Source organism: Halichoeres trimaculatus, unplaced genomic scaffold, assembly GCF_033239565.1.
Source record: "Halichoeres trimaculatus isolate MK-OKI-2021-1 unplaced genomic scaffold, fHalTri1.1 fHalTri1_scaffold_17, whole genome shotgun sequence".
Taxonomy (NCBI): Eukaryota; Metazoa; Chordata; class Actinopteri; order Labriformes; family Labridae; genus Halichoeres; species Halichoeres trimaculatus.
The window spans coordinates 13,881,220-13,907,272 of record NW_027437195.1 but is presented as its reverse complement, the minus strand read 5'-3'; the positions used below and the strand labels follow the sequence as shown (position 1 = coordinate 13,907,272).

Here is a 26,053-nt window from a genome sequence, read left to right as displayed (position 1 = left end):
AAAAGCATAGATTTGTTTTTATGTTTTGTTCCGTTTTGTTTTAGGGACATCCACGCTGACAGTCCAACTTAATTTCTATTTTCCTCACATGAGATGTTTCTAAAAAAAAAAAAAAAAAAAGAAAATAAGAAAAAACCTAAATGTCCAGAGCTGGTAAAAAAGTTGAGTGCAGCTCTTTCCCATGGTCCGGAACCGACAGAACAAACTCTGCAAAATTCTGGGAGGGAGCAAAGTAAACACGGCCACAAAAAGCCAATGATCCGCAGCACTCAGGAAAAAAAAAATCTATATATTTAAATATAAAAAGGCAAAAACGCTTTCTCCTTCAGTCAGACGTTTGTTTATGAGACTGACACGATAACCAAAGGCTGCCTCATGTGTACACAACAGATTCCTGACAGACAGCTGCTCATGTTGACTCACATTTGTATAATTAAATTTCCCTTTATAGCTCTGTGTTTGAATTCTGTGTTTTGTATTACCGTAATTATTGTTGAAGATCGAAGGACCCGGGATGCAGACTTTGATTTCTATCTCATAGTGACTCATTGCTTTTCTGACATGGACACCCAGCACATCAGTTACATTTCATGCTAGCACTTAGCATTTGCATGGAGCCAAATGAATTTCATCATTATTAGCTTTTAGTTTAAAGAATCCTAATGGGATTTAAATTTGAAACCAAAAACGAATATAGGAGGATTCATTGCGTAATTTCCGTTAATTAGCTGCGTTAATCCAGTTCCGTTTTTTTAGATGAAGGGCCAGAAACGCTTTGCTTTCACTATAAAACACAAATAACACAGAGACAAATGTATTAGTTTTGTTTTATTGGAAACTAATAACCATGACTCTACTGAAAACGTTACCTCTTAGTTTCCAGGAGGTCGCTCTAATTCTTTTTTCTCAACAAAATTTCATAAATTAAGCGAAGGGCCAGTCCAGTTAAGTGTCTCGTTGAGTTTAAGAGTTTCAGTCAGGTCCTGTTTGTGTGTTTTTATGCGCAGGAGATACGAAAAAAAAATCTCCTGTCAGGACTGATACACAGGTTAAGCGCATAAAGGAATTTTGTTCTAACCAAATTTAACGACAGACAAGTCAGTCTATATTATCAGGTAGGCTACTAGTTATTTCATACATGTACTCAATCTGATTATCAGTCTTCTTTTTCACGCTCCTTGTAAAATAAAGTATTCTTGCAGCCTCTTTAAGAACCCAAATCCACAAGACTGGACGTTAGAGGTCCCAACAAGGAGTCCTGCAGTTGGTGCGGGTGTCCGTGCATGCTGTGCACCGGCTGAGGGGGCCCCAGGCCGGACATGGGGTACGCGGAGGCCCCGGGATGGCTCATGTTGCCCTGGAGCAAAAGCGCCGAGTTCTGGTCGGGGCTCTGAGGGGGAGAAAACTCGTCCTCCGAGCTGGACATGAGAGACTTTCCTCCATCCAGCGGCGACAGCTGGTTCTGTTTGTTGCCGCCTGCGTTGCTGTTTTCACTGTTCTCTCTGGAAATGACATCGAGGGGAAAATTAGAGGAAAATGGGCATTTGTTTTTTTCTCTTAGAGTGGCATTAAACACATGCGTGAGGCCTGCAGTGAACGGCAGCTATGGATGTTTTGCAGAAGCATCAGATTAAAATAAAATAACGTGTCATGAGGTTTTATGCTTTTCTCTAATTTTCTTCACAAAATAGCGTTACTTTTATTGTGAAAACGTATTAGCAGTTAAATAAAGCGAGTGTTAAATAAAGCCTATTTTATTCTACTGTAACCTAATTTAACCTCTAAGTCTTTCCCAACATCTCCAAAATATGTGCCCATATACTGTCCTAACATTACCCTGCATAAAGCCTACGAAATGCATGATGCAGATATTTCCTAAGGTTTCATGTTAAAACTCAGGGAAAGATAAGTCAGATTGAAGGGTTCGTTTTTAAGCAAATCCATCATTTGTCAACATTCAGCTTCTAATTGCCCATGCTTCAGCAAAGCTATGGGTTTGATGGTGAATAAAAATATATAAAAAAAAAAATTAAAGGTGATACCTGACCTTGTGTGAAAAAGAGATATGTCTGTAATGCTTTTCTATTTGTCCTCCTACTTTCTTGCATTTTAAAGTGCTGTCTAAACGGTCTGTGACTCTTGTGTTTTCTCATTTGGCTGCTTGTAGAAACATTTTAATATATAGGCCTATGTACACATTTTCTAAGGCGAGTCTAAATTCTCTTCTGAAATGAGTCAAAACAACAGTCTATGTCTATGTGTGTGAAGAGAAGAACAGCGTGAGAGCCGGATCAGTAAAGCGTACCTCTCTTTGGCCTCCGCAGCTCTGTCCCTCTGCCGTCTGTTTTTGAACCAGTTGCTGACCTGCGTGGTGGTCAGTCCCGTGGCCTCGGCCAGCTCTCTCTTTTCACGCGGGGACGGGTAGGGATTGTGTGTATACCACTCTCTCAGGACGCCCCTGGACTTCTCCTTAAAGCAGTAGCTGGTCTCCTCGCCGTCCCATATCGTGCGGGGCAGCGGGAATTTCCTCCTCACGCGGTACTTCCCTACAGCACCGAGCGGCCGGCCGCGCAGCTTCTCCGCCTCCACGTAGTGCGCCTTCAGCCACAGCTGCTGCAGCTTCGGGTGGTTGTGCGGAGAAAACTGGTGGCTTTCCAGGATCTTGTAGAGCTCCCTGAAGTTCCCGCGGTGGAAGGCCACCACCGCCTTGGCTTTGAGGACGCTCTCGTTCTTATGGAGGTGATCGCAGGCGGGCAGAGACCACAGGAAGCGACCGAGCCTCTCCAGGTTTCCTCCCTGCTGCAGCACCTCGCATACGCACGCCACTTGCTCCTGCGTAAACCCAAAGGACGGAAGTATAGACATGCTGTCCGAGCTCTCTCCTCCACCCTGAAACTCGGTATCCAATGTGAAAAGTGTCGTTTATGTTCTGCTTGTTTTCGGGCTTCTTCTCGCGATGCAATCCAGCGCAATCCTTCCGCGCAGCACGGGCCTGTAGGCTCACTGCTCCTCTCCAGACCCTGATGCGCGCAGCAGATTGGGATGTTGATTGTTGGGACAATTTGTTCCTGTTGGAGATATGTCAGGCTTAAAGGGAGCCTGTGCGTTTCGGTGATTGGCTCTCCTTCTTCCCTGCACCGTGTACAGCAGAGCAGGACTGAGTTTGCGGCTCCGTTTCCTCCCCAGAGGCAGTGCGTCAGGGGCTGAAATAGGAGCGCTCCCATACACCTCCCGCCCCCACAGTCCCTCTCGCGCTGCAGCTGAGGGAGCAGAGCGGCACCTAAACACTAATCAATTATTACAGACCTCTTAAAAAGCCGTATTAACATGTAGTGAATATACATCTTCTGTTGGTTGGCGTTATATATGCTTTCAAGTTTCCCACGTGGGACAAACCGCACTTTGCATCTCCACCTACGTTATCTGTAATCACAGTCATTGGAGGGTGAACCCGCAGGAGCACCAACGTTTTTATCTTCGAGGGAAAGTTTTTATACATTTTGAAAAACAGAATTTATTTATGGAACGCTTGAAATCTCAGAAACATCAGACTGGTAGAAGTGCAGAGCTTTAGGATCAAGAGAAAAGGTTTATCAAATGTTTAATCTTCATTCTCTAGTGTTTATGGATCATTTTTTCTACCATGGAGTCTATTTACCGCCACAGCTGATTCCGGTTGACCCCACTACCTTGATTACTCACAGATTGACCTCTCATTAATTACCTGAGCCGTTTATTTTACGAGGTGATATAATTTAATAAGCTCCTCCTTATTAGTGGCTGTGTGCGCACAATTACGCGCGTCTTTCATATGAGAAAACCTTAACTGTAGTAGCTGTCAGATGTGTCATGGGACATTCAGACCACCATCTCTCTCTCTCTCGTGTGTGTGTGTGTGTGTCCGGTGTGTGTGTGGGGGGTTATTTATAAAGAGAGGTGGGGTCTTACTCTATGCAACATACCCAAAAACATGTCCCCAATTTTGACTAATATCTCTTAGATAGTGAAAACAAACACATTGACACACTGACATTTTTTCGTATACATTTTCAACTGCTGTTGGTAAAAAATGCAACAGTTTTAATCAAACCAACGCCATTTCATTTTATGCATTGTTTCATGTTTCTCTCTGCATCACCATGTGCCTTTTTTCAGATCTCCTCCAGCCTGTAGCCCACATTTATATTTCAGGGATTAGACGGGCACCGCACTGGCTCCAGTGTTTTTTGCTGGGTGAAACACTAAACCAATCCATTAGTAAATGAGTTCTCTGCGACACTGCTTCTTGGTGGGGCAGTTGTTGGTTTGAGCCATATAGATCACATTTCTTATCTGCACCAGAGTCTGAAACAAAAAACCCCTCTGTCAATACGTTAAAGGGAGTAGATGTGACCTAGAAAATAATGTTTTAACTTAAACAAATTCACAGCGTAAGCGTTGAGAAGAGAACCACTTTGCTGAAAGATTTTTTACTTCTGAGATAAAATGTTTTGAACTTTAGTTTTTACACACATTGACAGCTGAAAGCAGATCTGCTCCCCACAGCTTCTGGATTGACTGACAAATATGTTTGGGTGAATAGAGAGTGAAAACAAATCCAACCATTTGAGTAAATATCTCAACTAGCAAAAAAAAAAAAAACCTCCAGCCACAGGAATTAAATAGGTTAGATATGGCGATTGAATCATTTCTGCAATGAATGCGTGCTGTGGTCAGAAACGTGCATAAACCACGTCACATCGTACACTCACTACTCTATTTTTTATTGCATTTATTTAAACTAAACTGGTTATCTACTCTTACCAAAATTGGTCGTGCAAAAATTAACAGAAAATATCAATTGGCTGAAACGCCTGGAGAACCTGAAGGAACTAACGAGATTTTTGGGGGAATAAAAAATTGCACCAGCACCAAAAGTTTAAAGAACAACAAAAACAGATCATTGAATAAAAATCTTAAAAATCATTCTGTTTTTACACTCACGCTACATTATATTTACACTAGTCTTGGAGTTAGTATGTTTAACAAACAGCTTTACACTGGTGTTTTTATGCGCCTGTAATTGCGTCTACCAGATTGAATCTGTGCATCCTCCAGTCTACATGTTTCACCCAGTGGACACTCAGACCACTTGAGCCCGAGTCTTCATGCTCTTTCTGTCTGTGTGTAAAAGCTCAGTGCTTCAGTAAATGAGCTGTCTGATGAGCGCCTCTCGGGTTTCTCTAATATCTCTACCACATTGCGCCGCGCCTCCTCCTTTAACCCGAGCAGCCCGGGGGGCCGGATTATTTCAAGATGTGGACTCTCTGTGCCTTCATCAGTGCTGCCCGGACTCCTCAGACCCCGACCAGTAATGCAACACTGAGGTGCACTATCACTCGTTACTCCGTGCAAAACGGGATTCACATGGGGCAGAGATTCCTTACTCTCGTTACAAGCTTTTTCCTTCAAACCATCCCATAACTCGGACTGTAACTGCTCCTGGAAAATCAAGGCTGCTAAATATTACGGGTGCTCAGAGGTGTAGTCACCGCTTTTCTGGGAAAACTCACATGAGTCAGTGTTTTTATCCGGAAGAAAGTAAAGTTTTCACCATTTCTGTTTAAACAAATCAGGCATGATGGCTGGAACAGGGTGGGTGTGTTGGTCAAATTAATTCAAAGGTTTTTTTTAATTATAGAGGCAACGACACACGGATAAATGAATGGGCTACAGTTGTTTTCTAATTCCTGACCAGAGCAAGAAATGAATCTTAAAGACATGAAGTGTTGTGGGGAGAAAAGAGGCTCGACTCGAAGCACTTCATGAGACTGACATGAACAGAAAGCCCCTGTTTCTAACCGGAGGGTTATTTTAGATGAAGGAAAACTGAAACGATGAATGGTTCACAGAACAGATGGGTCTAATTCTGACTAAATTTATGAGAGAAAAAAAATATTTCAGCTGTATGAACTGGATACTGTTGGAATTAAGTGAAAAATGTCAGATTAAATCCCAACCCTTTTGGTTTGATTTGATTTAATCTTTTTTGGGGGGTAGATTTGATGGTGGTTTAAGGTTGCCCTCTCACTGCACTGTAAAAAAAATAAACAATCTCATGATTTATTCAAAATGTTATAAACTGAAAAAATCCCCCTTAATTTAAAATGAATTTATGTGTTTTATCCTCTAAACTTAAAGCAACAGTGTTCCAAAAAGTCATTCAGTTGACCAGTTGAGCTTTTGACTAGGCATTAATTAATGTTTATTAATTCAGTCAATAGTGAGTCGATGTTTTGAGGCAGTGTGTTTTTAATTAAAAGTAAAAGCAGTTTACTCCAGAGGTGAAGACAGGCAGAGAGGAGAGAAAGCAGCTCCTTCTCTCAAAACAAAACACAACTGTTGACATGAGTGAGTTAAATGAAATTGGAGCTGCAATTATCAGCTTAACAGAGTTTCCTGTCATGTTGGAAAATTAGACCTGGTACAAGTGCACTGAGGGTTAACCCCCTCCTCCCCATCAAAATCATTACGCATTTCCTCCGAGGACCACCTCCACAAATATGCAATTATACGGCCTCTGCTTTGCTTTTTTTGTTTTACTGTGCTCTGCTCTGTAAACACGCCTCAAGCAGAAATATTGTTGTATCTGTTTTAAAGGGAAATACTGTTTTTTTTTTATTTTGCTGCCGGGCTGGAGAGAGTAAACAAACCAGGCGGGCCGTCAAATGCATAAACAAACAAAAGGAAGGACAAAACCGGGACGTGCTGCTGTTGGCAGAGAGGGGGCGCCACCACAATGCTGTCATACACTTTCAAAGAAGAACTCAGGAGTTTCTGTGAGAGTATCCTAGAAATGATTTGAAGGTGGACACTGAGCAGCAGCAGGTGTGTAAGCCCATGTGGTCTCATGTGGGCTGCTCCTGTTACAAAGTGCTGTTCCTCTCCTTGTTTTGACCACTGGGTTCAGGACAAGATGCTGCTGCCTCCCAGCTGTTACCGTACTCCAAAGCTGCCCTTATGTTTAGTTCCAGGACAAACCTGTGACTCATGGTTTCATCTTCTCTAGTAGTCAACACTGCATGATGAAGTGTGCACTAACCCTCCACCCTGCCAACCAACAAACAGCTCACCTATTTTAACTGGGGGTGTAAGAAAAATCTACATCAGCTGAGAACATTTATTCCTCTAGTTCTAGTTCATAAACACCACCGACTTTCCTCAAGCCAGCAGCAGATTCAGTTTCTCTCCCCTTGCTTTGGCCGGTGGTGGTGGGTCTGTGCGAGCAGGCTGGTACCCGCTGACCCCTGCCCTCTCATTAGTGGGACGTGGAGCAGTGGAGTACCGTGCTCCCCAGGTCATGTTACATATGGCTTGCAGTCTGCTGCGCCGCATTAAATGTCAGCTTTGAAACCATCTGAAAGAGCAGAGGTCAGTGTTTTTAATAAGGCCAGAGTTCTGGGGGAGTTCCATGGTTTTTACTACTATCAGGTATATTTTATGGCACATGTTTGAAATGTCGACAAAATGATCCTCTTGTATTAAGGTTTGGGGATGTTTTTATTTTCTCTTATAAGAAAAGTAGAAAAACATCATGATTCAGTCAGTAGCTGTCCCATTTGAGAGAAGATTTTACGATCTGTGTTCCTGTTCCTGTCTAATTCATATACACAATACAAAGCTGGATTCCATTTTTTGTCTGTCCCCCTCCCCGTGAGACCCACAGACCGTGAGCCTGTCCCCTCTGCGAATGGGATATTGTTCTGGGCTTCAACAAAGCTGTTTTCACCCTTTTCAATATTACAGGAGGAGTCACCTGATACCTAACAATCAGCTAATCCACTGCCCATGGCAACCAGGTCACCTGTGCACAGGTAACTTTATCCCCCGCCTGCCTGCCTCTCCCTCCCTTTCCCGTTGAGTCTCTCCCAGTTTTTTTTTTTCTTCTTCTCTCTCTGTGCCTCCACAGTGAGCACGGACAAACAGCCTCTGTTTATTTAGGTCATCAGTTAGATCATATATAACTCCTGCAGCCAGGAAGACAACTCCTATAATCCACCACAGACACGCTGTGAATAAAACAAAATCCCCCGCTGTTTGTCCATTTGTCAAACTTTGTCTCCAGTCTTATCTCTCCTCGCTGGTTTGGTTGGATGCCCACTGAGCGAACAAGCATCGGGGGAAATTTTATGAATTTAAGAAGCAGAGAGAGTAGTTCAGACTGTTCTCCTCTGAGTGACAGCGCCTCAGATTCATTCTTCCACATGTTGAAGCAGGGCGAGTCCAGTCTTCACTCTGGGGGGAAAAAGGCCATAGGATTGGACTGAGCTGTGGGGAGCTGCAGACCCCCCACCCAAAAGGGGCTTTACCTCTGGAAATCTCATTGCTGTTTATTTGAATTACAGGGGCTGAGATGAGAAAAGGAGGGCTAATGAAGTCCAGGTTGCCAGGCATGTGCAAACGATCACTGCAAGTTTGGGGAAAGCTGCACCAGGCTTGCTGGATTACTGCGTACCCCTTTCCATCCTTACAGTTTGGCTGCACGGGACCCTTAAATATTTGGAATGGTATACTTTTTGTCTGCCACACAACGAAAACATGCTGTGTCCCTGAAATGTTTAAAAACTACAGACAACTCCTAGATTTTTATCAGGTCGTATTGATTCAAACAAGTCAAAAACAAGCAAAAAGATGTGTTTCATGTTTTTATAAATATAAACTTTTATTGCAGTATGGAGATTTAGAAAAATACATTCACATAATTTCACATAACAAAGATATAATCCAAACTAAGATTTAAAAAAACACAAATGACCATTATTTTATTTGCCCACAGCTAATTTTTTGGTTTGTGTCATTAAAGCACTGAGAGTATACTGAACTGTCCTTTCAAATTGAAGGGATTGTTTTATGAATCCAGACAAAAAAAAGAGTTACCTGTCCATGAGTGCGACCAGGTGTGATGCACTGAGAGGTGTGCATGCTTTGTATTGGCTGTGAGGCTGAAATGAAATGTGCTTAGCAGTCATGTACCGTACGACAGCAAGGAGAGGAATTAGGCCCCTGTTGTGAAAAGCAGCGGACACACACTCGACAAACGGGCTGCGCATTCTCTTGTCTTTCCTTTTGACTGACACCCAACAAACAAATATGCTGCAGGAGTCACAGGCCTACCTTCAGTGGTATTCACAAAAAAACACAAAAGTAAAAGGCACTAGTTTCCATGCAAAGAGAGGAAGAGAGGTGGTTACAATCCCTTCATAGAGAAACAGCATCCATGACAGGTGACATTAAAGAGAGAATCAAACAGGACAACAGAACAGCATCATCACGTCTAGATCACGTACTACGAGCTGCAGCTTTAGAAACGATAAGACGAATCAGAGTGAGACCTCTCCGTCGTCACTTACATCTTCATCTTACAGGTTGATGATGATGAGGCTTGAAATATGAGTTGTTACTGAAACAGTGAGCGTTTATTGTGGTGCGTTACAAATGACCAACCCTCCAAACGAAAGGCTGAACATGACGGTAGTGCAAACAGACCAATGCTGTGGTGTTTTTCAGAAGCAGGAAGGCACATTAGTCTTAACTTTGAGTTCATTTGGTATGAGTTAGAGCACAAAAAGCTTGGAGTTCTGCAGAAACTTAAGAGGCATTCAGAGATTTTAAGTTGATTCCTGAAGGACACTTTTTCCTAAATCAGCAGCTTAGTGAGTTGAATGATCTTTTTTTCCCTCTGTGTGTGTGTATGTGTCTTTGTGTGTGTGTGCAGTCCTTGAGTAAAGCCATCGCTCTTTAACTGACCATTTTCACACAGCTCCCTCTCTCCCTCTTCCCCCCCTACCAGATGACCTTTTTGGTTTGACCCAGATGACGCATTTAGTTTTGGAGGAACATCCCGGTCACATGACTTTGAGGCGTTCCAGCACCTGCTTCTGTGGATCAAATCCACTCAACAGGAAGTAGCAGGTGTTGTCTATAAAAATGCACATTTAAACACAGCTCAAACTCGTACACGACTTTTTCTCGGAGCACGTAACGGTCATCCTTCTTACAAGCCGGGGCTTTTTAAAACATGTCACAGACTTTTTTTATTTTTATGATACGCTGATAAAGCCCACCCACGGGGCTCCTCTCTCTTGCTAGAGTGCATTGTAAAAGTCAGAGCAAAAATAATTTAACATTTAAGGGAAGTAAATGGTAAAAAATAAACAACAACACACGCACACACACGTTCACACACAAAAAAATTCATCATGTTTCTGCTTGGGTGGTGGGAAGGCTTCGGTGAGGGGAGAGGTTAAAGGTCAGCCATGTCCTCCTCTATCTGAACTGTCTGTAGTTTGGCGAGATCCTTCCCCTCCACTGCCTCCATCTCTCCACACATCGCCCGCACCATCTCGTGAACACCTCCAGCCACCTCCACTTTGTTCTCTGAAAGGTTCATGAAGTCGTTGTTCACGCCGGGCCCAATCATGTGTGAGGATGGGGGTCCGCGGAGGTACTCTGCAGGCTGGAGGTGGTGGCTGCTGGGGTCTGTTTGAGCCATGAGGGGTGTACTGACGGTTAGGGTGGTGTAGACTTCTGGTTCAGGGCTGGACGAGCTGATGGTGTGGACCTCTGTGGTGGAGGCAGGACCCTGGCTGGAGGGGGCGTCTTCAGAGTTTGGAGCGGTGAAGCTGAGCTGAGCGCTGGGGTCCAGGTGGTGGAGGCCGTGGTGGTACGAGGAGTAGACGACCCCTTCCAGAGGCTCCTTCTTGATGGAGAGCTGGTTCTCGCTGCTCATGTTGTAAAGGACGGTGCTGTGGTGGAGGGACGACATGGTGAGCTTGTCCTGCTGCTGGAACGAATTCTCACTGGAGGAAGTAACAGCTGCGTTGCTCAAAGGCAAAGAACCTGTAGTGACACAACAATCGATCAGTACATACAGTTCCTCTACACCTTTTCTCACAGTATTTCATGTCTCATTTACAGCAGGCCTTGGCCCCCCAATTGCTGTTTCATGTCTCACACACTCTGTACTTTTAAAGCTCGACCCTGCAGAGCCCCAGAGAGCAAGAGCCAGGACTCAACAGCATGCTGCAATTTTCTCCTTTCCCTTATTATTCATGCTGGTGTAGATTCTCTGCTTCATGTCAAAGTGAGAGCTGGAACGTCTTATTCCCTGTTAGAGTGTTTCAGGGCCCCTGATTGTCTGAAACGTATTTCTCCTCCTCCCCTCGCTCTGCACATCAAGAGCGCAATGATGATGAGTGATGGTGACTCCACAACTTGTTTTTATTCATCTCTGGGGTTTTCAGAGGACCACCTCTTCTCTGTGTTTGTGTGTGTGGCCATGTTTCTTCTGCTCTGTGATATGTTCAGTATTAGCCTTCGAGCTGCAGCCCAAACACTGACAAGCCAAGAATAAAGCAGCTCAGATATATTTCATGTGGACGTAGTAGAGACCTGTTGACAAACTAGCCTGGACGTGAAGCATTCAGAGGAACATAAAAATGGGGCAAAGGTCAGCTCTGATTAATACAGGAATAAATCATCAGCAGAGATTTTTTATAAATTAAGAATTTATCTTCATATGGGGCATCACTTTAAAGTAAAGTCATCTGTATCTGAAAAAGGGAAAATAAACTTTAATTGCCTCTAAATCCGGATGCAGTTTTCCCCATTAATAGATAATATCAACTGAAAGTTTCTGGTTTGGTCATTTTAATCGAATAATCACATTCTTTCAGCTTTTTAAAGGCCTCTTTGTATTATTCATCCATTTTTCTTCAGCCTATCTGACTTTAACTTCAAAACGAGTATAAATCATTCTGAACCAAACATGTCTCAAAGTTTTCTAAACCCACCTTGCTGTGTGATTGTCGGGACAGGTGAGGCAGAGGAGAGCTGCAGAGGAGGAAGACCTACGTCACTGTTGAGTAATGAGCTGCCGTCGCTGTCAGAGATTCCTCCACTTGGTACCTGGACCAAGCTGTACCCCCCCAGCTGCAGCGGCCCTGACGAGGAGCTGAAGGTAAGCACGGAAGAGCCTCCGTTCTGGGCCGCCATGGTGTGAACGCCCTCCAGCTTCACCTCTGTGCCGTTCACACAGCCCTGGTAGGAGGCATAAGGCAAGGCTGATTCCTCTGCAGAACTTCCCAGTCCTTTCTCCTGCCCTGTCTGCATCTGCATGTCCACTCCCGAGCCCCCCAGCAGCACCCCTCCAGACGACCTCAGAGGGTTGAAAGCTAAGGGTTGAATGCCCAAATTGAGCCCGTTGAAGAGGATGTTTCCAGGAGTGTGGAGGTAAGATGAACCTCCATTGTGGAACATGCTGGAGGAGGTGTTACTGGTCACAAGGCTTCCGTTGTAGAGGCTGCTGCTGCTGGATCCAGGAGGCAGCTTTATGTCTCCAATCTGCTGGATGACCACTCCACTGTCCAAATGCCCTGTCTGAAGGGGGAGAGCCCCATGAGTGATCACGCCGTCTGAGGAGTTAGAGAGGGGACGAGGTGACAGCTCCTCCTGGCCTTTGCTGGACTCATCTTCTGTGCTGTGGTTTCCGTCAGATTCACTGTGGAAAAGGCAGAAACAATAGAAAAAAAACCTTAATACAAAAAAATTACAGCCACATTCTAACCAAAAAACTTAAGGGAAACTGTCTGACATAATTTGGCAGTTTTGTGTTTAAAGTGGACACACTCTAAATCAATTCTACCATATAAATTCAATAAGAAACAGTGTTTGTAATTCCTTTCTAGCCACATGTTGTTCTTTTGCTGAACACAGGGCAGGCAGGGTCACATTTGTTGCTGTGTTATTACACAGCTTTGAAGAGCAGGCAGAGTTTGCCAGTGTGTAGCCCTTTCCTACCTCATGGAGAGGCGCACTGACAACAACCGACTCACACCAACAACCGTGCAACCATTTGGCGCTATAAATTCCAGTGTGACAAAATGCCAGCAGTGGTTGCGTGACACAACAAATGGCTAAGGACATTTATTTGAATTTGTTCCTCTGATTTGAAATGGTTTCACAATTTAAAACCCAAGTTTTTCTGTTTAGCTGAAGCCTCTGAAATGATTTAGATTTAGTTGTCACGGCTTGTTAATGAACAACTCTTATTTAAGATTGATTCAAACAGCTGCTGCCTCTCCAACACACACACACACACACACACACACACACACACACACACACACACACACACACACACACACAAACACACACACACACACACACACACACACACACACACACACACACTCCAAGCTGTCCCACCCCCCACTGCCAGGAAAAGATATAAACAAGGACACTATTTGCTATAAATGTGTGAAAAAAAATCTACAGGTTTCAAAGTCAGAGAAGTTTTTATTGTTACTATTAGCAACATGAAGACATGTATGGTAGTGTGTGTTTGAATGTGTGTGAAAGAGATATTGTGTAAAGACAGAGGGGTCACCTCCACCAGGTGTGCGTCAGCTTTGTTCACAGAGACAGAAACATGAAAGAAGCTACACCTCAGTCTGTTCGTGTGGGGGATTAAGAAAAGAAACAGAAGAGATAAAAGAGGCTCTGAGAACTCTTTTGGTGTGGAGAGGCGAAGATAAAATGAAAATGATTTATGTGCACTCGCCCATGTGTTGAGTGTGTTTTCCTCAGACTTCGTACATTGAGACACACTCAGACACACATCAGAATAAGTGAAGTTGAATTGTCAATTGTTTCGTCAAAGTTTTGGCTGACAGTCAAACCGCCGGGCTTGGGAGTTACTACGTTATTTAGTTGCTTATGGTTTCCATGCCCCTTAGCAGCAACACACTTGAAACCGGATCTGAGTGGCAACCGCTTCATATTTCAAAACATTAAAAGCGTGCTCCAAACCCTTTACGCACACTTTTTTGCTTCTTAACTATCCCTTATTAACAGTTCACATTGTAAAAGTTGGGAAGCCCCTCTGGAAACTGTGAAATACACTTAGTATAGCCAGTCATTGACTTGAATGTCAATGAAAAATATTGGCGTCTCTCTTTGGAATTAGTTTTAAATCATTTGTTAAAAATAGCACTGGTCTAATTTAACGCGCCCTTTACGCACACCACAGTTTGGAAAATAATCACGTTATACGTTGATGCGTGTGAAGTTCGTGACTTGTAAAACTAATTTCTCACGTTTCCTCACCTTTTTGACTGTGCCTCGGACGGATTTCTGTCTCTCTGTCTCCTGTTTTTGAACCAGTTGCTGACCTGGGTCAAGGAGAGTCCTGTAATTTTGGCGAGATTCCGCTTCTCGGCAGGAGAGGGGTACCGATTCTGATTGTAGAGATCCTTTAGCGCGTTTCGGGACCTCTCCTTGAAACAATACACAGTCTCCTCGCCGTCCCAGATAGTCCTTGGGAGAGGGTACTTTCTCCGAATACGGTACTTGTCCACGGCGCCCAGGGGTCTCCCCCGCGCTTTCTCCGCCTCGGTGTACCGGGCCTTGTACCAAAGGTCCTGCAGAAAGGTGTGGTTGGACGGACTGAAACTGTGGTTCTCCAAAATACTATACAGCTCCTGATACCGAGCCTGATGGAAAGCCACTAGGGCTTGGGCTTTCAGGATGCTTTCGTTCCCGCGGAGCAGGTCACTCTGAGGCAGGGACCACAGGAACCTGGCCAGCCGGTCCACGTTGCCTCCCTGCTGCAGCGCCTCGCAGACGCACGCAACTTGCTCCGGGGAGAAGGCCAGGGAGGAAGCGGCGCTCACCAGCAGATCTGTGCGCACCGCGTCCGTGTTGGGAGCCGTGCGCTCCATGGACAACTCCGCCGCGTCCAGCGCCACAAGCTTGATACACTCCCGCGTATCCACCTCCTTCACATTTTCCCTCTTGATGTCATTTGCTGTTGTGACTTCTCCGGCTGAAGAAGAAGACATTTTTTTTGTTCAAGCCTTCCCTGGTAAAGTCACTCCTCCCAGCTCGATCAGGTTACCTCCTCGCCATGCGAATGTGATCGGATATCTGACAGCAGCTGTAAGTAGATATCTCTCTCCCCTTTTCCTTCCAACGTGACTTTTACTCTGCGGGGACTGGATCTGGACGGAGACACGCTGGGGTCTATCTGCAGGAGAGCCACGCTATTGGCCGCCGAGGGCCCCATTAGGGAGGAGCGAGTGGGATTTAGACACGAATGTTTAGTTTCCAGCTGTCACTCATAACTTACTGTAGATTCCCGTAGCTCACCTGTGCAAGGTGAGTGCTCCGGATCGTGGGAACGGGATATCCTTGTTGTCTGCATTGTCAGGAGCTGACTTGGCTTTATGTAAAGCATAAAAGCTAATATTCTCACACCGACGTATCTAAAATTTAAAGGGACAACTGTGCCAACTTTTACTCATTGTGCAGATTTAAAATATTTTTTTAATGTAAAATTTAACCACATCACTTTCAATTAGTTTGACTTTCAGACTAGCTTTTTTGAGGGTAGATATTTAGGGATTTTTTAAAATAATAAACTAAAGGACTTTCCTTTTTTCTTATATTCTCATTATTATTTCATTACCACACCTTCAAATAAAGACATTTTAAGAAACTTTTACAAGTAGCCTAGGGGTATTTCAACTATTAGGGAAGATGCAAAATAGTTAAAGGTCTTGTTGTGATTTGAATAAAATGGCTACGTGTGATTTTATCTGTCAGAAGCCACCCTCATGTTGAGTTATAGCACGAAAGAGCAAAATAAATCACATCAAATCAATTCAATAGATATGTGTGGTTGTACATTTTCTTTAAAAAAGTGAAAAATTGTCTTCCACCTTTCAGCTACTGTATTTATAATAATAAAAGTTGCCAAAACGTTTATTTATAACATAGACAATAGTCCTCTGAGTAAACATCTTTGGCCATAGCATAGACATATTTTAAATAATGGTCTTAATTTTCTCAAGAGCAACACAGGAATGTCAAATGTTTCATAGGCCATGGCCTTGAAATGAAAAGTCTTGTAATGCCAACCAAGCTCCCCCTGTGGTAGCTGATCTATTTAATAACCAAACTAATTGGAATATAATGTCATGTCATCATCATAAATTGCTGATTTAACGTATGGAGACATATCCACGTGTCAACGACCTCAGAAGAACAGATAAATATCCCAAAGTTGTACCACATTCAATCAGGAGCCTTACAATGTCAGGAACAACAGCGGTGGACCATTTTGGTCCATGTGCATCAGTGCACACTCCTCCTAGTGATATGCAGGACACTGGGAAATTCATGAACAGTTAAATACCATCTGTCTTCTTAGAATTTTCTTTGTGTATTTTAGAATATAAACCATTTAGCTCTTTACCTCAGATTATCTTGGTCTCAAAGGGGGGACCCCGATCCAACCTGCCCCGCGCTGTGACCACCTCTGCTGTAGAGACGATCGTTAAGTAGGAACCTATCTTATCAGTGGTGGTTGATGTCGGACTGCTTTCAGTGCGACACAGTAGTTCTCCGCCTGGAAATTGACAGGAGAGTTGCTTCTTGTTGATATTTTTCCACAGAGCTACAGTTCGTGTTGCGGTGATCGAAATGGATGACCAGGGTTGTCCAAGATGCAAAACGACCAAATACAGGAATCCTTCGCTGAAGCTGATGGTGAACGTCTGCGGACATACGCTGTGAGTATTTACATCTGACAGCTACACACAGGGTAGAGGGTGAGTGAATCTCACCAAACTCGACAAATTTTGTCCTTCAGAATATGCAAAAACACTTATCAACTCAAGAAAACCCCAATTAGAAGGACTAGGTATTAACTGTAAATATATATGACACATTTTTAACCTAAACGGCAGCTTGAACGTTAAGAAGACGTTGAACATCTGCACGAGCTCATAGCTAACAGCCAACCTTTTATTTTATCCTCAGATGGCAGGGATAGAAGAAGAAATTATACTCCATTATACATTAGATTAATTAATAGTAATACTGTAGAAAAAAATACATATTTAAGAGACCACAGTTAACAGTGACATTTGAGTAAACAGGGGGCATAGTGCTGTCGTCAGAGCCTGGTTAGCTCAGATTTCACTCATATTTTGAAAACATGGCGGGCAGTTAGCCCCCCAAACACGTCACCAAGCGTTGTTGGTATTTTAACTACACTGCCTGTTTGAACAACTTGATAAATAGTTCGAGAAAAGATTGAGGGTTGATAGAGTATACTTTTTTGTTTGTAGTTTTATTAAAATCCCCACAGTTTTTGTGCTGGCTGATGAATCCTAATGTTTTCAAGCGTTCTGCTTTATAGGTGCATTAAAAGCAGGAATACCATTAAAAGTAAAGCAGACCTGAGCCATGCAAAATGCAACTTCATTTTAATCAAGATCTCAAGACTGAAAGGTCATATCGAATTTGAACCTACATTTTCTAATACTATAGTTGTGCCTTGAACTAATTTTGAAAATCTACTTAGAAAAAAAACAATAGTTACTTAGAGGATATCAAGTATTTAAGGGTTTATATATACATCCTTTTTTTAAAAAATAATTAAAGTAACTAGAGTGCAGATGGCCTATAGTGCTCCATGAGGTTTGCCCTTGTGCTGGTGGCCAAGGTTCAAATATAGCCGATGGCCTCTTTACCACATGTCACTCCCCACTCTCACCATGTTTCCAATTAACTGCATAAAAAGCAAACCCCCCACCCCTCCAAAAAAAAAAAAAAAAAACTTGGGGATTTATAATGACAAGAACATGAGATCAACACCCCTGTTGTGTTTGTTAAGATGATATAGTGTCTAGTTTGAAAAAAGGAAAAAGCTATGAACAGTCGAGAGTGTGAATCCTACATGCTGTTTTGGCACATATTTAATTTTCCCACTACAGCTTTAAATATGTCTCATTCTCATGTCACTACTCAGTTAAAGCCTTACATGTGTATTTTCAGTCATATAACCTTGCCATCTGTTTTCAAAACCTGCTTGTTAAAATGAAGGGGACACGTTCTCCATGAGCAACATGCACTGACAGTCCTAGCCTGATAAGTGCATCTTTTTTTCGACCCTGTCTGTTTATTGACCGTACCGTCAGGAAGTAACCATGCTTTGTCATCAGGTCCGCCGGCTCATAACTCACTGCCTCTGTCTAGATGCAGAGCCACACACAGAAAATTAAAATGATTCTGCAATGAAGCAATATGGAGAGATGTCCTAGCCCAGGTCACCTTGGATTTATTCCTCGGAGCCGATGCGACTGTGTATTAATGCAGCGCTTGGAAACTGCTGCATTCTGAAACAGTTTTAGTGTTATTATCACTGATGTCATTTGTCTTTTTGTTTGCTGTCAGACCTCCTCAAGTGTTGATAGATACTAAGGCATGGACTGTGGAGGGGAAGACACAGTAAGAAACAAGAGTAAGAAAGCAAAAGAATGTAAAAACTAATAAATATTAGGGGCGAATATTGGCAAGAACTTTGCTATATGATATGCATCGTGATACTTGGGCCAGGATACGATAGTATCACGATATTACAATATTGTGATATATTGCGATATTCTACCCAGTTAACTGTTTGATGGAAAACAGCTTTTTTTATTTCATTGTGGTTAAAATAAATAAAGTTCAATGCCGTCTTTTATACACACACTTCACTTGAAAACATTAAGTATGTCAAGTTTGTCACTTAAACTACTGTGACATTAAACTAATGCTGCAAAAAATGACTGGGTGAAAGACGTGGTCAGTTGGTGAAACTAATACATGTTACTTGGTGTAACAAATGTTTCTCATAAAAATCAAATATGACACCAGACAAAACTATGATTATTATTCTGTCAGTCTAATACACTGTTAAAAAAAAAAACAAGTAAACTTAAAATGATTTCAAACTGGGCTGCACGGTGGCACAACAGTTTGCGCAGCAGCCTCATAGCAAGAAGGTTACCGGTTCGATTCCCAGCTTCCTTTCTGTGTGGAGTTTGCATGTTCTCCCCAAGCATGTGTGAGTTCTCTCTGGGTCGTCTGGCTTCCTCCACAGTCTGAAAACACGCTCATCAGGTCAATTAAACTCTGTAAATTGTCCCTGTTCGGAAAATGAAATGAAACGATTTTAAACCAACTGACCCAAGAACAGAGAGAAAACATTGGTGTTTACGACATCAAAACCCACATCATCAAGTTTAGTAATAAAATAATTATTGTACTTCCAACTTACCTAAAATATGACCTTTTATTTTAGCAAATATATCGATATTAAGAGTTGAAATGTCAATATTTTATCACAGGTTCAAATATCACTATATATTATCACTATTTTTCACACCTCTAATAAATAAAGAATGAGAAATCTGATTCAGTGACATAATGTGCAGATGTCAGCGATTATTCTGAAATCCACTAAAAAACTCACACACCATTAATCAACAGCAATGCAAGTTGCCTACCTCGCTCCCAGCTTGGAAAAATAAACACAGTGTGGGAAAACTTTTAAATGTTGAAATCACATCGTTATTGCAAAAACTCTGAGAGCTGTCACCAAGAAGAGTTCATAAACACATCTTTGAGCCAATCTAGTCTTGTTTGTTTTTCTTTCTTTGTTTGCATCTTTTCATACTGGAATCCAGAATGAAATAATAAAAATAAAATAATTTTTGGTTCTGGCATCACTTGCAGAGCCCTACTTGGCTGCACAGTTCTCGTTTGGGCAGAACTTTTCTTTGATTTTGAAAAAAGTGACACGCGAGTGTTACCTATTTTTAGTTTTTGATGTTATTGATAGGGCTTGTTGGATGACGTTATTCTTTTTTTGTCTGTTGCTTCAAGTAATGTTTTTGTTAAAAACCTATTTTAAGATACGTGGCTGATTGAAATACATTTTTACACTCAGTGTATGAAATAGACACTTTTCACCATTCAACAGTGGCACACAAAATAAAGATGTCAAAGTTATGAGATCTAGTGGAGGTCATGTTGATCCTTTGGAAACTTAATGGTTGTGTGTTCTGTACTTAGTATACATGAGCTTTATAATTATATTGAATAAAAAACATCAGCCTTAGTTGGAACTTCTGCACTGAGAGTCCTGCAGTCGACTGTTCCCCTCTCTTTACATTATCCCTGTTGAGCCTCCATTCCAGTCTGAGCTGACTGAGCTCCTCTACGCCGCGATGCATTGCAGTATTGAGCTTCTGCTCCTTTAGCATGCATCTAAATATAAACCCCACCACAGCACATTTTGTATCCCTGTCACTGGGGGCATTTGATGCTTGTTATTTATTACCTTTTGCACAATGACACCGTGCTAGTGTCCTTTGGCATTTGACACTGGGCACGGTCAGGCTCGAAAAGATAGTAGCATAAGCATACAGTGGGGATTAGAGGAGTCCACCCAGTACAGTGAGGATAACACACACCTCATTATGTGGAAACCAGTTTTCTACTGGGGGCTATACAGAAATAAAAATAGTTGATGTTTTTTAAGGTAGGGATGCTACTAAAAACTGTTTTAACCACATAAACAAATCTGTTGTGGCAAACTTAAAAAAGTAACATTGCAATGTCTGGCTGAGAGCTAAATAAAAACGTTGCTACAGCTACTGTATAGCCACAGCCGTAGTTAAGTTCAGCATTGGAGCTAGACAGCATGGCTTCATCCAAAGGTAAATTTGTCTATACCAATATCAACCCTCTGTAGAAACACAACATTTTTCAAAAAATGTGATGGTGACCTGTGAAGGTAGTAGTAGGCTGATGGTTGCCCTGTTGTTAAAGCCTGGCCGCTAATTCCTCCCTGTTTACATTCATTTTCTCTTGGCAAGCTAACAGCTCCCTGTCTGCTGCTTTCTATCGAACAGACAGGCAGGAGATTATTGATCTTTTTCTTCAAGTCTAGGCAGGACAGCTAATAACCATCTTTCCCAAAGTGTTGAAATATTTTTTAAAGACAGAAGCCGACTATCAGATCTGTGAGGCGTCACTGTCAGTAGCAGTGTATTAGTAAGCTGGAAGCTGTGTTGCTAACAGAGAGGCTACAACAGGCTGAGTTAGCTTGTGCTTGTGTAGTTTTTGATAAAAACTGGGCAGGATTTCTTCATAGTGCTTGTTCTCTCAAGACCTTGATGTTATTTTGAGGAACAAAAAAATAATTATTGTTTATTTGTTGAGCTCGTACAAGCCCGTACCAGCTTCTTGAGTAAGCAATCACACTCCTGAGCCTCAGCAATTTCTGAACTTCGCTGCTGCAGGTAAGAAAGGTCACAGGGCAGAGCTCCATCAGAGGTTTAAACCTGAAATAAAGCCAGCTCTGCTCTGGCTCTGCACTCTTTGGAGATGACAAACTTTGAGTCTTTGAGTCAGAAATGGTTGAATCTTCCTCTTGTGTCTTCAAAGTCCCGTTTTGTTTTGGCTCTTTCTTTCATACAAAGGGGGCGAAGATGCAGGCAATGTCACCAAGGGGCGATGGGGGGTGGTGGAGAGGGGAAGGCCTCTTTGCTGAGCTAGGACAGTGTTTACCCTTCTCTTCCCACCCCCTCCTTTGACCTGCTGACAGCTGCAGATGGGAGAGATAGGAGCCTGGAGCTGTGAGCAGGACAGGTGAGCAAGGGAGGAGTCGAGAGCACTCAGTCAGCGACAACAGCCTTGGGACACAGGGATGGCAAGCTGCTAGAGATCTTTAGACTCACATTAAAGTCTTTTCAGGATGCCTTGGACGGAGGTTTCGGAGTCCCCTCTTTGATAGTAGACTTTAACAGGCTCACACTCTGAAAGCTGCCGCTAAGAGAAGACGTATTTCAGGGGAAAGATGGCAAATTGACTCTTGAAAGTCTCCTCCCTCCCTCATTAGATGTTCAACCTTTTTGCTCTAGAGTTACAGGATTTCCCCTTTGGAGAGTTCTGTTGTGTGGTCCATTTATGGGGCAGGGGGCAAGCTACGCCCCACTCCTTACTACGTGTTGATGAATGGGCTCTTTGTGGGCCTGTGGAAACAAGCCGAATCCCTCCATCTACCTCCATATGGCCAGGCCTATACATCTCCTGTAGCCCGGGGCCACAGTGAACATCTGCCTTTCCCAGGGTGCACTTGAGCAGGAGACTCCTCACGCTGGACAACGCAGATGTTTCTGTCCAGCATTCTGCTTTCATTCTCATTTTATGGCTTCATTTACGCCAAGCCAAGTCTAACCTGTGCCATGCTTCACCAGAGTTTTATGTGTTTGTTGTATGGCTGAGAAAGTTTGGTGTCATGCTTGGCAATTCAAGCTTGTTTGACCCATAACAGCCAAACTTCATGGCTCTGCACTTTCTCCTTCAACTGTTTTTCTGTTTTGGATCCTGCTGATGAAGCAAAACGTCTTGCACGATAACTTTGACTATGATTGTTCTAATAGGCTCAATCCCCTGAGAGCTTCAGGCTAGACACCAGATCTCAAGCCTTAAGACTTAACTCTGGAAAGAAATGACTCAACCATACCATCAGTGACGTACGGTGAAAAATCTTGCCTTTTCCCGTCAACTTCCCTGTGTTTTATTATGAAATCTGTCAGTGCTCAAAAGCAGATAGTAACATTTGGAAACCAGATGTTGCCCATTTTTGTGAAGGTGGTCACAAGCAGGAAGGTGAATTCCTGTGGAAATAAAGCTCTGCTGGGACTTAATTAAAAGAGCGTACTGTGCAAACGTTTATCCAGGCCCTCCATCCCATCAGGGGAGATGTCAGAGCATTCCCATTGTCCTGACTGTCCACTCCTCATTAGAGTGTGACTGATGGGTAAACGCCTACCTGCATGAAGGTGTGATTGATAGCTGAGCTCAGGGTTGTACCCTCAGGTGACGGTGACAGTTGCCATGGCCTCATGTCATGATGGTGCAGGGAGTAAACCTTTCTGTTGAAAGCAGGGCTTCACCTTAAAATGCCCCGACTGTTTCTGAAGAGCGTCTCTGCCGTTTTGCTCAGAATTGGTCACGGCTGGAGAGACGTGCTATTTGCTGAGGAGAACTGTGATTCATGTGACGAACCAGAGGATGCCTGAAAATCTCATCATGACTGCACCAGTCTGCTGCTTATGGAGTCTTGAAAAACAATCAGATTCATTAAACTGATTTAAATTCAAACTGTGATCAACACCAGACCAGATTTTCACTGTTTAAGGATGTTGTTTAAAATTAAACTTTACAGATTCTTCTCATGATTTACCAGAGAAAAAGTTATTTGTGGGCTTGTAGCTGCTTTTGATGCCAAAGTTTGACTTTTTCGATAAATAAAAGCCTTTAAAGTATTCGTGCATCTCAAAACTCTTAAATTTGCCGATGAAGTACGCATGAAGAGATTGTGTATTTAGGCTTCTGTGCCTTTTTTATATTATGTAATAGTCCATTCTTATAATGATAGGCTACACTGTAAATTACAGGATTTGATTATATTATGCAACGAGGCAGAATGACTGAGGTCTGTTGAAATAACAATAACACAAATGTATTTCCAGTGCAGACAGACACTCCACTGATGGGGTGTCAGACTAATTTCCTCTTGTCTGAGAGTTGGAGGCAGCCTAATCGACATTCCAATCATAATCCAGGCCATCTTTGAGCACTCAAGAGGAAATATTCATCTGCCCCATTATCACCCGCTGCGCCCATGATAACTTACAGACATTAAAGAAAAACACAAACTTGCTTTACTCAGAGGAAAGTTGTGTTTCAGGGTCCAGGAATGCCAACGCATGCTCACCGCTGACTTGCAGGTTTGAGCCGCAGCAGATTCACATCAAGCTTCGTGATGTTTTGATGTTTGTTCATTTCTGCCCCCCCCACCCCCCCACCCCACAGATGCGAGAACTGCGTGGAGATGCTGTTTGTGCGCGGCTCGGGTAACTGTGTGCAGTGCGACACGCCCCTGAGGAAGAGCAACTTCCGCGTGCAGCTCTTCGAGGACCCGACCGTAGATAAGGAGGTGGAGATTCGCAAGAAGGTGCTGAAGATGTGAGTGAAGGGAAGAGGGGTGAAGGGGTGGAGGGGTGGAGGGGTGCGGCCCTGCGTGTTTATGTGTCATCTCATGCCTCCTCCCACTTCTTAAGCCACCTTTGTCTTTCTCATTACGCTGTTTGTTTTGTAGACAATGAGGCTCCCCGGGGGGGCTCAAACGGGAAGGCTCTTTCCCTGCCAGGTTTTTACTTCTCAGCCCCTCCCTGCCTCCCATCTCTCCCTCTCATCTGTCCTTTAATAGCCCCTTAATTGACATCTAATGGGTGTCTATTAGAGAGTATGCAGACATGGTATTATAAAATGGTTGATTTAATGGAAGCTATTAATGTTGGAGCATATTTGCTTTTATCTGGTTTTATTTTTTGTATCATCATTCTGTTCTTCCTCTGCAGATACAACAAGAGAGATGTTGACTTCCACAGCCTGAGAGAATATAACGACTACCTGGAACAGGTGGAGGACATAGGTAGGAGCACCAGCTTTGCTGGTATAATCTTTATCTCCTTGACTCTGGCTGTGACAGGTGGATGTTTTGCAGTTATGAATTCCAGTTGGGGAATGGATCAGAGAGTAGTTTCACCAAAAAGCCTTCGTTACTAACCCACCATGGGCTTTTAGCATGTTTGTATGCAATAAAAAGTAATTCCCAGTGGCTCAAAGCCTGTTATTACCAGTTATTAGAGGTTTCCCCAAACTGCATTTAAAGGGGGGATTTAATTTGTATTTTACAGAAGGTTTTTTTTAGCCACAATAGCTAATTAACTGCAGATTTTCACTGGATTCTGTAAAAGGGATATTTCATAAGTGTAACATGTGACTAGTGTAAAGTTTATGGGCTGAGTGGGACAGCAAAGATGGAGCCAAATAGAAGGACAACAAGACGAATGTTGCATATCCAGTTTCTGACATACAATAATGACTTTGACCTCTTGACTGTGGGAGAAACAGCTTCAGGGTGGATGTCATAAAATTCATGCTTGGAATTTACTTCATACTTAGACCCTTATTTTACCTAAATTTCTCATTACATTGCCTCAATGACAGATTTCCAGTTTATTAGTAATGTCAGCAATGCCTTCATAATACAGGGGTAACACTTTTTGGGGAAGGCATTCAGTTTTGCACTTGATTGTGAAGAAATGACAAAAATATTTGGGCAAAAAACTCTTTCCCCCAGCCCCACTTGCCCCCAGTAAAAAACTAGTTTTAGAAAGAAAATGACATTACCTTCAAAGTAAGTTATAAGAGAAGTGAATGCCTAAGAATTTTAGTGAGACAGGCAGCTTTTGAGTTTTCTCACCCCATGAACTTGTTCTTAACTTTTTTGTAGTGTTTAACCTGACAAACAACATTGACGTGGAGAACACCAAGCTGCAGATGGAAGAATACCAGAGGGAGAACAGAGATGTCATCCAGAGGAACAAAGCTAAACTTGTATGTATGGAGAGCAATTTTCCCACAGAGGCATCAAACGTTCATTAACAATGATGAAGAGGATGCAAGATACACTGAAAGAGACATTACTTATTTATACTTCCTGTTGTTTTGGAAATTAGAGCAAGGGTTAAGTACAATTAGGCGTCACTAGTTTCAGCAACATCTCTGTTCTCTTTTCTGTTCCCATCAGACGCGTGAGCAAGAGGAGCTGGAGGAGCTTCTGTTGCTGGAGCAGCGGGACAACGAGCAGCGGAGGTTAGAAGTTCTGCAGGAGGAGCAGAGGCAGCTACAGGCCAAGAGGAAGAACAAGCAAGCTCTGCTGGATGAACTGGTGAGGGACACACATGTTGCATGTGTCCAACAGCCTGTGCAGCAAAGAGCCGCCACAGTATGACAGAAGCTCCACGTCTGACACTCACACATCCACATGAACACACTCTGAGCCTGAGGGTCCATAGCTGGGAGATCATTAAGAGCTTATTACCAGTCATTGTGCTGCAGGCTGCATTGTTCTCATTCTGTGATTCCAAAGCCTCCCGGCTCCATTGTGTTGACCTGCAGGCTTTGGAAGTGATTGTTCCTGTAGAGCGGGCTGCTGAAGGACCATCACAGATAGCAGGCTAAGCTGTGTGTTTGTTTGTTTAAGGCACAGGGCCTGTTGACTGTAGGCAGATGAGATCAGCTCCCACACCCCCTGGGGGAA

General features: G+C 43.1%; 3 protein-coding genes across 3 annotated transcripts in view; 1 reads left to right on the top strand and 2 right to left on the bottom strand.

The window, feature by feature from the left end:
• Nucleotides 1-875: 875 nt before the first annotated feature.
• Nucleotides 876-3,171, bottom strand: LOC141806967 (homeobox protein six1b). The gene is made up of 2 exons (XM_074692712.1): nucleotides 2,306-3,171; nucleotides 876-1,502 (listed from the first exon to the last, which is right to left on the bottom strand). Exons 1-2 carry the CDS (start codon nucleotides 2,863-2,865, stop codon nucleotides 1,208-1,210), a joined length of 855 nt encoding a protein of 284 aa, XP_074548813.1. The 5' UTR covers nucleotides 2,866-3,171; the 3' UTR covers nucleotides 876-1,207.
• Nucleotides 3,172-8,675: 5,504 nt separating this feature from the next.
• six4a (SIX homeobox 4a) lies at nucleotides 8,676-15,015 on the bottom strand. Its single transcript, XM_074692708.1, has 3 exons — nucleotides 14,146-15,015; nucleotides 11,832-12,538; nucleotides 8,676-10,878 (listed from the first exon to the last, which is right to left on the bottom strand). Exons 1-3 carry the CDS (start codon nucleotides 14,877-14,879, stop codon nucleotides 10,283-10,285), a joined length of 2,037 nt encoding a protein of 678 aa, XP_074548809.1. The 5' UTR covers nucleotides 14,880-15,015; the 3' UTR covers nucleotides 8,676-10,282.
• A 1,378-nt stretch (nucleotides 15,016-16,393) lies between these two features.
• mnat1 (MNAT1 component of CDK activating kinase) overlaps nucleotides 16,394-26,053 on the top strand; it is a 33,786-nt gene continuing 24,126 nt past the window's right edge. Inside the window, exons 1-5 of the mRNA XM_074692711.1 lie at nucleotides 16,394-16,610; nucleotides 23,758-23,910; nucleotides 24,306-24,379; nucleotides 25,244-25,347; nucleotides 25,541-25,681. Of these exons, the coding sequence (XP_074548812.1) occupies nucleotides 16,522-16,610; nucleotides 23,758-23,910; nucleotides 24,306-24,379; nucleotides 25,244-25,347; nucleotides 25,541-25,681 (561 nt within the window). The 5' untranslated portion in view covers nucleotides 16,394-16,521. The remainder of the gene's footprint in view (nucleotides 16,611-23,757; nucleotides 23,911-24,305; nucleotides 24,380-25,243; nucleotides 25,348-25,540; nucleotides 25,682-26,053) is intronic.